Source organism: Ascaphus truei, chromosome 1 (assembly GCF_040206685.1).
Source record: "Ascaphus truei isolate aAscTru1 chromosome 1, aAscTru1.hap1, whole genome shotgun sequence".
NCBI lineage: Eukaryota > Metazoa > Chordata > Amphibia > Anura > Ascaphidae > Ascaphus > Ascaphus truei.
In genome coordinates, this window is record NC_134483.1 from 245069148 (window position 1) to 245080189 (window position 11042).

At 41.4% G+C, this 11042-nt stretch overlaps 1 protein-coding gene across 1 annotated transcript in view; it reads left to right on the forward strand.

Annotated features, from left to right (window-relative positions):
- Nucleotides 1-8338: 8338 nt before the first annotated feature.
- The window catches only part of LOC142494866 (E3 ubiquitin-protein ligase Topors-like), a 4087-nt gene continuing 1383 nt past the window's right edge, over nt 8339-11042 (forward strand). The window contains 4 exon segments of the mRNA XM_075599520.1: nt 8339-9290; nt 9996-10662; nt 10853-10912; nt 10914-10973. Of these exon segments, the coding sequence (XP_075455635.1) occupies nt 8339-9290; nt 9996-10662; nt 10853-10912; nt 10914-10973 (1739 nt within the window).

Genomic DNA, 11042 nt, shown 5'->3' on the forward strand with positions numbered 1-11042 from the left:
TGAAATTACAGGCCTGGGAATACGAAAGAAATGAAACGTAACGCACGCCAGGTTTCAAATCCTTTGTCTCAATTTATTACTCATAGGGTAATGACTTTTATACAGGAAAAATAAGATAATGGTTAGAGGCGTAACATAGGCATAACATAGGCGTATCCTGGATGTGTCTTGGGCGTAGCTTTGATTAGAGGCGTGATTTAGGGACAGGACATATTAGTGGCATGATTTTGGGACGTGTCTTTCCCAATACAAGCAATGTCTGAATACATAGCTTATTCATTGTCTGTTATCAAAAGAGACCTTGAATCTTTAGCAACTAATTATACTATTTTGCTTCTTGCAGAGAACCATTCTATTATATTCTGACTAAAAGAGCAGGAGACTAACAATACACAAAGTATCTTAGCAATATCCTGAGCAGGAAGAAAGGAAATGCAATTTGGCAGAAACTGAGTGCATTTAGGAATTATATTTCAGCAAAAGGCTGACTACAGAATCTTAAACAGTTATGATCAGACAAAATGGAAGCTTAACACAAGTGTAGATTCTGGCCTGACCTACTGGTCCTAACACATTGGAAGCTTTAAAAATTTAGCCTTGGTCCCAAATATCATTGTTACAGTCTTGTCAATGTTTAAAAATAGTTTGTTTTGGGAGATCCAATTTTCAAGTCTCAAAATGTCAGATTGAAGTATGTGTTGAAGGTCGGAGAAGCTAGGGCTGTGTGCATATAAGATTGTGTCATCTGCATACATGTGTATTGAAGCTCTTTTACAGCTGTAGGAAGATCATTGATGAACATCGAGAAGAGTAGGAGCCCCAGAACAGAGCCTTATGGGACACCACAGGTGATATCCAAGGGGGTGGAGTTGGAACCTGAGATAGACACATGTTGGGATCTACCTGATAGGTAGGAATGAAACCAGTTTAAAGCATGCTTCCCTATTCCAGAGCACTGGAGTTTGTTAAGCAGGATAACATGATCAACAGTAGAAAAAGCCTTTGCAAAATCTAGGAATATTGCACCAGTGAGTTGTCCCAGTTCCTTTCCACACTGGATTTCATTGCAAACGTTTAGTAGTGTAGTTACGGTGGAGTGTTTGGGGGCGAAAGCCAGGTTGGAATTGGCTAGGGAAATTTGTCTTGGTTTAATAACCGCTTAGTTGGGAGTGAACACATTTTTCCATAACTTTGGATAGTATTGGGAGAAGAGAGATTGGCCTCTCGTTTGGGACAGTGTTTTTGACCCCACTTTTGAAAATTGGGACAACTCTGGCAGTTTTCCAGGTCTTATGGATATGGCCTGCAGCCAGAATAGAGTTCATTATGGAAGCAACTGGTTTGGCAATGGCTGCGGCACCAAGTTTTAGGAACTTGGATTGCAGTAAGTCAGGGTATGGCTTTCTGGGCATTAATACATAATGTATTAAACACAATAAACCATACTTTAATACAGTATAAACCTCTGGGAACTTCATATATGTGTGGGCCCTGCATTGGGGATACATGGGCTTTAAAACTAGGAGTCTGGGGGACTCTGTTTAGCCCCAGCTCCTTTCGTATCCACAAATAATGCCTGCACGCCGGGGAGAATTAGGGCGACTTCCAGTAACTCAGCCCCCGAACTCCTGCAAACAAAATTAATACATTTTGAACCAAATATCCCACCAAAACTTTTACTCCTTACGTTTCAGGACTCTGGGACAAAGGGGACATGAAAAGTGGAAAAGCAGGGGTCACTTAACTTTTACATGCAATGATACCTGGCCCATGGTGCTAGGTAGCTGCCAGGGACCCATGATTCAAAGGGAATACAGAACAGAATGCATTAACTGGCCCACTGGGCTTACATAGTTAACCCCACACACACGTTTCCTAGCTTACACCCTATGGGGGACAGTATAAGGGGAACAGAATTAAAGGGCAACACAGTAATGTACAATATTTGACCCAAGAGCTGACACTCAACCCTTGACATACGGTTTCAGGGGCAGCCAGCCGGGCGTCACCTTTATTAATGAAGGCCAGCTACCTCCTGCAGTCACATATATCATTTAATTTATTATTATTATAATTATTTGTATTATTTCTCTTTTCCCCTTTATTTCCTCTTCTCTTTTTGTCTCTTCTATTCTGATATTCACATGGGGCATATTATGTCTGATTAAGGTTGTTATTTGTTTCTATGCTTTTAAGTTGTTATATTTTTTCTATGTTCCCGGACGAAATTTGAGCCTCTGTACTTTCGAAAGAGTAATTATGCCTGTATTTTTTTTCATTGTGCATTAAATATAATTGATATTATGATGATACTTTGTATTTGATAGGATTAGTTTCCTTTGATCATTACTTTTGTTTATTTTATGTTTTTTTTTTTTTCAACTTTATGTTTTATTCAGTTTTCAGACATACAGCAGTTATAAAGCATAGTATAACATGGGTCAGCTTCTTTGCTGTATTTACTGCCACTTCAATTCACACATAAACACACTTACACAAAGACTCAGGGGGCGGGACACTAGGGGAGGGGAGGAGGGGGGGGATGGGGAAGGGGGGGACCCCTGCTGCTACCGCTACCGGTTCTGCCATGAGACACCGTTTTTCCAGACCTCTCGAACTCCTCGTGCGTCCTAGCTAACCACTTGATCTGAGGCTGCAATTGTCCCTATCAGTCATGTCCGTCCTTGTAGTGCGACTACTGCCATTCGTTGAAGGAGAACTCACCTTGTGCTATCACAGCCAAATGGTGGCATTGCTCACCCCCGTGATGTCGGTTTGCGCCAGCCACGGAAACCATACTTTTTGAAAATTTGAGCCAGTCTCATTGACCAAACTTGTCAATTTCTCCATCTGGCAGACGAACCAAATTCTGTTCCGAATCTTATCTATTGATGGAGTCGTGTGTTGTTTCCACAATGCCGCTGTCTCGCACCTCATTGCTGTCGCAAAATGGGCGACTAGTTTATTTACTGCTCTCTACAGGCCCTCCAGTGGTTTATTTAATAGAAATAACCAGTGATCCAGAGGAATTTCGAGGCCCAAAATCCTGTTTAGCCAATTCTGTATTTGTTCCCAGATCGGGCGCAATCGAGGGCAAGACCGCAGCATGTGCAACAAGTCCCCAGGCTCTCCACATTGTCTAGGGCACAAGGGGGAGTAACCTGGTACAAATTTAGATAGCCTAACTGGGATGAAGTACCACCTCATTAGAACTTTATATGAGTTCTCCTTCAATGTCGTGCAGATCGATGTTCTTGCTGCCGCTTCAAAGATTTCTAACCAGTCCTCGTCCTCTAATGTATCTCCCAGATCTCTCTCCCACTGTGTCATGTAGTCAAGTCTCTGTCTGCTGCCCTCTCCAGGATCGATCACTTCCTTATACAAGATAAGTCCCCGTGGTACGTGTCCACGTGCACAGAGCGTTTCAAAATTAGTCACTTTAGGACGGTTGGTGTGTTGGTATAAAATGCCCGGATCTGGAGGTATCTAAACAATTCTGTGTTCGGAATGCCTTTATCTGACTGAATCTGTGTGAATGTCTTAATAGTGATTCTACCCTCCAAATCCTTCAACCTCCCGTACCCACTCTGTCTCCAGAGTAAAAAGTGTCCCTCGTCCATTCCTGGAGCAAAGTCAGGGTTTCCAAATAATGGGGTCATCAGTGAGATCCTCATGGTCAGGGCGCATTTAAATTTGGTGGCTTCCCAGAATGCAAATTATTTGATCATTGAGGACAGCGGTCTCGAGATCTGCTTTAATCTAAGTCTTGGGTACCAAATCAGATTCTGAATTTCTAGTGGGGCACAGATATCCCTCTCCAGCTCCACCCACCTACGTAGTTTCGGGTCTGTGTGCCAGTAAATAATTAGACCCAAGAGCTCAAGAGCTGACACTCTCTACACTTAACATACAGTTTCAGAAGCAGCCAGCCAGGCGTCACCTTTATTAATGAAGGCCGGCTACCCCGTGCCATCACATATATCATTTCATTTATTATTATTATTTCTCTTTTCCCCTTTATTTCCTCTTCTCTTTTTGTCTCTTCTATTCTGATATTCACATAGGGCATGTTATGTCTGATTAAGGTTTTTATTTGTTTCTATGCTTTTAAGTTTTCTCTTGTTCAAGATTAAATGAATTCTATTATACATTTGTATTAAGTCTAAAACAGATTCTATATAGTCTGCTGAAAGACTAATTATGTAATTATGATTAGCCCCTGAGGAAGTCTGATATAGACGAAATGCGTAGGGCTGAATCTTGCCGTACAGAGACATTGGGGGTCATTCACTCACTGTTGGTGGACTTCAGCCTAGAATAGGTTCCAATTACTCAGCCCAGTGACTGCCTATCGGTCGTGCAGCAGTATCTGAGGGCTGTTATATAGTAGCCACGTGCGCTAACCCATGCGCGTCACTTCTAATTGGCTTAGGTTAGTCAGCCCTTCTATACAAGGGCCACTCGCGCGCACAGCAATGAGCGTGCATCCGGCTGACAGCGGGGAAGATAGGGAAAATAATATTTTCACACCGCTACCGGCACAGATATGTATGTATGTGTATGTATGCATATATGTGTGTATGTATGTATGTGTGTGTCTGAACGTGTCTGCACAATGTTAATAAATATTTTATTTTTACCAAAGCGTTTATTTTTTTAATAAATAATAAATTACACACATACACACACATATACATACACATACATACACACAAACACACAGTACCTTCTCACAGCTCAGCATAAACACAAAAAGCGTGCGGCACGTGCACTCGCGTACACTCTATAGAACAGCCCTAAAGCTGTTTTGGGAGTGCTGTCTTTCCAGCTCCTGAGTTGTGACCCAGGGTGGTTTGAATGCTTACCTCAAAGACACTTATGTACGTGCATTACTTTTGTTTAGTAATAATTAAAGCATTTTACACTATATTTGCTTTTTTCTTCTTGTATGTGGGATTCCCCTCCCACTATTTTCCTTTTGAATCATTTGGGATATTGTCTGTGACGGTGTGAATTTACCTGGATGAATTCAGAGCTGGTTACTCTGTGTAACCATACTGCCTGTTTGTCACGTGGAACACGAGTCTAACATTCAAAGATTAACCTAAACTGTTTCAGATTATTATACATTGTTGCACTATTGTTGTTATATTTTTTGTATGTTCCCGGACGAAATTTGAGCCCCTGTACTTTCGAAAGAGTAATTATGCCTGTATTTTTCTCATTGTGCATTAAATATAATTGATATTATGATGATACTTTGTATTTGATAGGATTAGTTTCCTTTGATCATTACTTTTGTTTATTTGATGTTTTTAACAGGAAGACTAGTATGTTGTAATATACTATTTAAGATTGATGTCATCACGGAGGGGAGGTAAGTGACACGGTATGTTGTCATGATGCGGTAAGTTGCGTAACACACTATACAGTGAGTGTTTTTATAGTTCATTTGTGGATGAAGTTTTTTCACATTTTATAACACGATTGACGTGCGTTACGCCTGGGGGACGGTATAAATGTACTGTAGTACTTTTTGTATATAGAGCCATTTTGACAAAACGTCGATTTCACAACTGGCGAAATAGTGTTGATCCAGATATGATAAATTCCCACTGGGGAATACCTAGACACCGTAGTGTCCCTTGTCTTTCCTGATCCTGGGTGATGTAAAATGTTCCTTTGATGACAGAATTGCAGTATATGCAATGTATTGTAAGCATGGATACATACCATTCGTTTTCTCGGTGAGCAGTGTTTGTCTTAATGTGGGCATAGATCTCGCTGCTCTGACCAAATTGTCTAGAAGTTCCTTACACATCTATAGGACAGCAAATATCTGTATGACTTGTATTGAGCAACATTTTTATTCCATGTTTTTTAACATTACTGTGGCTTATAATGAAACGATGTGGCTCATGGATAAAGATATTATTAAAGTGAAATATTCAATGAGCAATGCAAAATAAACGATAACATCATTATTCTTTTAATGTTACATAAACATGGTGTAGGGCAATTAATTTGTAATGAACATGAGCCCAATATGCAGATCGTGCTCCCCATCACTCCGATGGTGGAAATTAGAAGAGGTTCATCATGGGAGAGAGAGGAGTTGAGGTGCATGAAAGCAGGAGGGAGAGAAGAGGGAGAGAAGAGGCCACATATCTGTGTGTGTATGTATATAATGTGTTGTGCCCTTTTCCATGCCTACCATTGTGATGTCACTCAGTGACATCCTGGATGGCATTACAGTCTCTTGGAGGCAGCAGTAAGTACTGTACTAAAGAGGCTCTAAACTACTAATAACTGGAAATGTTATTTTGTTATATGGAATGATAAACTAGTAATATTTCTATGCCAGGTCAAAATGTAATTCATCATTTCGTTTTGATGGCATTTTAAGAACGTTTATATAGGATATATGTCAATGTATCAGTCACAGTGTAATCAGAAACATAAATGGAGAATATTCTCTCAGATAATGCAGGATCACTATGACTAAAACATCCTCTAGGGGTGTGCCCTACTAGTTAATAAGTGTAGAATGGGGTTATTGTTTTCTAAATATATGAATCATTCAGATGATCATATTTCTGTTGCCTTCCTTTCTATAATATATCGTTTCAGCATATAATTGAGTAATTATGAAAACCACCTAATGACTATCTTAAACTGCAGGCAATCATTCACATTAACATTGTTAGTATGTAAAAACTAATACATAAATCCCCATTCCAATATTATTGTTATTAAAATGATCTTTTATGTACACAGCACCAACATATTCTGCAGCGCAGTACAATGTGGGGGAAAAGACAAGAACAAAACATAAAATACATACAATTTAAAATGTAATGAGCTCCTTGCTGCAAGAAGTTGACATTAACCCCATTTCTTCACTGAAGGGGTTAAGTAGACACGATGTGTAGGCATTATTGTATTTAATAGTTTGTTCCTGGTTTTTTTTTTTTATGAGAGGGACAGAGAGACAGAGAGACAGAGAGACAGAGAGACAGAGAGACAGAGAGACAGAGAGACAGAGAGACAGAGAGACAGAGATCTGTACCATGTTGACTGAGCTTTAATATTCAAGAATGAATAGATGATACCATTCTGTGGCTAACGAAACACTTTTATTTACTTACATACACACACACACACACACACACACACACATGGAACATTCAAGGACTATTTAACACCTCAAGTCATAAATCGCACACTACATAGGGGGGAAGGATATGCTCTGGTCACAGATAACATTCCTAGAGATCAGTGTATCTCAAAAGCTCGAACAAATAAAAACATTACGTTAGCCACATAACGGTATCATCTATTCATTCTTGAAATATACATTCAATCTTGAGATGTACCTTGTGCATCTATCTTGCCTCATGTTTTCTCCATTGACCTGTATGAATAAACCAATCTAGAGACAATCTCCTGTAAATGGGAATGAAACGTAGCAGTCTTTAACAATCCAAACAGACTGGTAACAATTGACTGTAACGTACATTTCATACAATTTTTTCCTCACTGTTGGTTTCACATACATCAGTGTTTAAATGTTCATCCTTCCTAATTAGCCTTACATAAAACTAGTTGATATTAGAAAAGCCTGTATGAAAGTAAATTGAGTGACATGGTGTTTTTGAGATATATATATATAGTTAACTGAAGGGCAAACAGAGAACAGCACTCAATAATTGAGTGCTGTTCTCTGTTTGCCCTTGGTTTAACTATTTTTGGGTACTTATGTCTATAGAACATGCACCACACCATACTTGTGCCAGTTGAGTGCCAGCTGCCTCATATATATATATATATATGCAAATATATATATATATATATATATATATATATATATATATATATATATATATATATATATATATACACACACATATATATTCACTTTTGTTTTAAATATGAGTTACCTACTTTTTGTTTTTGTATCATGTTACACACATACACGTCTATATTCAAATGCAACAGAGAGTGTCCCAAAACAAGCACTCTGGTTACAAAAAATTGAAAAAATATGTATTCAATACAAGAAAAGACAGCTTAAAAACACTGTATCACTAAAGTTCCTAAAAAATCTCCTATAAGACCAAATAGAAAGCACATCTGAACACTATAACACAGAACTGTGAGATGCAAAAAAATGCAATGTATTGTAATGGAATGAAATGGAAAAAATGCTAAAATCGCATCTTCTAGACTTTTATTGTAATAAAATCTATATGTACAGTATTGTATACAGAAACCTGAATATTTTTTGTAGTGAGTAGGCAAGACTGGATTTTTTATATTTGACTTATTTTCACAGGTGATGGCATCAACTGAGGAATTGACGGTAGATGGCAGCTTTTCATCGCAGGATGGTACATCACAGGCCCACAGTATGCCAACGGCTCCGTCCCCGGACTCAAAGTGCTCCATTTGCATGGAGAGGTTTAATAATGTGTCCCACCTGGACCCATGCCGGCACAGATTCTGCTTCAACTGCATTCAGGAATGGGCAAAAACCAAAGCTGAGTGCCCCCTGTGTAAGCAGCCCTTCCGCTTCAACTTCCACAGCATCCAGGCTGATGATGACCACAAGCAATACATTCTGAATGGTACCTTTGCCAGACCAGATGGTAACCGGTTTCAGTATCGCACCACTTATAGCAATAACTACAGCATGCCCTTCCATCCCCTGACATACTCATTCCCTCATACAACATTCACACCTCCGGACAGTAGAATTCTGTTTGATGGGCGTTCAAATCAGACATTACTGCAAAGGGGCGGAGATTTGCACCAGATGATACAGAGGCTGGCCTCCAGGAGACAGGCAAGTGCTGAGGGGCAGTTAATGAGTGGGATCCAAGAGGAGGAGCTTATCAACTTCAGGAGGGCTCTGTATTACTCTGGAGTACGAGTCAGAAACATCCAGGGTGGAGGCCAGTACAGAGATATATCTGCTGAGTTCATCCGACGGAATCCTGCTTCACTTCACCGCCTCGTGCCCTGGCTGAAGCGGGAGCTAATTGTCCTGTTCGGCAGTCATGGTTCCCTCATCAACATAGTGCAGCACATCATCATAAGCAATGTGACGCAATATGACATGGAGAGCCAAGCCTTTGTGGAGGACCTTAGGCCGTTTCTGAAATACCGCACTGACCACTTCCTGCACGAGTTCATCAGCTTCGCCCGCTGCCCCTACAACGTCAAGGAGTATGACCAGCATGCCATTTACGACTGCCTTACCCCATCATACATGGAAGGAAACCGCTCAGACTCGCCCATCTTCATATCATCTGATGAGGCGGATGCTAGGGGGCCAGATGTCCCCTCTTCTGCTCTTGGACTCAGCCAGACTCCATCTGATGATGAGATAAAGGCTATGTATTGCTCCAGAGTACGTGTCAGAAACATCCAGGATGGAGGATGCTACCAGGATATCTCTGCTGAGTTTTTCCAACAGAATCCCATCTTTCTCTACTATCTCATGGCCTGGTTGAGGAGGGAGCTAATGGTTGTGTTCGACAGTGACGATTCCGCCGTCAACTTCGTGCAAGACTTCATCATGAGGAATTTAATGCTGTACGACATGGAGAGCCAAGCCTTCTTCGAGAAACTTAGAACCTTTCTGGTGCACCACACTGATCACTTCCTTCAAGCGCTAATCAACTTCGCCTACTTCCTCTACAACATCGAGGCATACGATGAGCCCGCCAATTGCGACAGCTCTGCCCAATCATCCATCATCACCATATCATCTGATGAAGATGATGTTAGGGAGCCAGATGACATCTCATCTGCTCTTGGACTCGACCAGACTCCATGGGACGATGAGACACCAGGGACTTCCTATTCAACATTAGATCAAGCCACAGCTATCAACAATGCAACAACTCAGGTCAACATAAACATGGATTCCGCTTCAAGGATGGAAGACACCGAGGCAGACGGCCAGCACAGCAATTACGACTGCTCTGCCCAGTCATCCATCATCACCATATCATCTGATGAGGAGGACGTTAGGGAGCCAGATGTCCCCTCATTTGCTCTTGGACTCGGCCAGACTCCATGGGACAATGAGACACCGGGGACTTCCTATTCAACATTAGATCAAGCCACAGCTATCAACAGGGCAACAACTCAGGTCAACATAAAAATGGATACTGCAAGGGTGGAAGACACCGAGGCAGACGGCCAGCACAGCAATTGCGACTGCTCTGCCCAGTCATCCATCATCACCATATCTTCTGATGAGGAGGACGTTAGGGAGCCAGATATCCCCTCATTTGCTCTTGGACTTGGCCAGACGCCATGGGACAATGAGGCACCGGGGACTTCCTATTCAACATTAGAGCAAGCCACAGCTACTGCGCCAACCACCATGGATAGCTCAGAAAGCTCAGATGAAGATCCCTCTATCAACAGAGCAACAACGCAGTTGGACATAAACATGCATTCCGCTGCAAAGAGCCAAGACAGAAGATCATCTCCCCCTGCTTCATTCCCGCAAGATAAGTGTGCTCTCAAAGCTAGCCATAAGGATAGCACGTCAACTGACAAACATGGCTATTCTAAGAAGAAAGAGAAGAGAAAAAGGCCGGTCATCTCAGACTCTCGCGTGTCTGACGTGTCTGACGTGTCTGACGTGTCTGACGTGAGAGAAGCCAGGAAAAAAAGGAAGCTTGCATAGCAGCTATGAAATTTCAAGATGGAGGGCACGGTCAAGGAGTTCATCTAGCAGTCCGGGCCATAACAATCAAAGGAGCCATTGCAGCAGGGACAGACCAAAAACAAGGAGCTTCAGAAGTCCAGAGAAGAGTGGGCACAAAGGCTGAAGAAAAAGTAGAAGATCAAGGAGTAGAAACAGGAGCTTGTCCTGGAGAAACAGGACTGTCACAAAACAGTGAAAGCTCCAGGGAAAGTGACGGGTCCAGTTCTACAAGCAGTAACCACAACAGGTTCGACGAAGGAGAGATGAAGCACTACTGGAAAAAAATATTATCTAGAGAGTGTGTCCCCATTAAAAA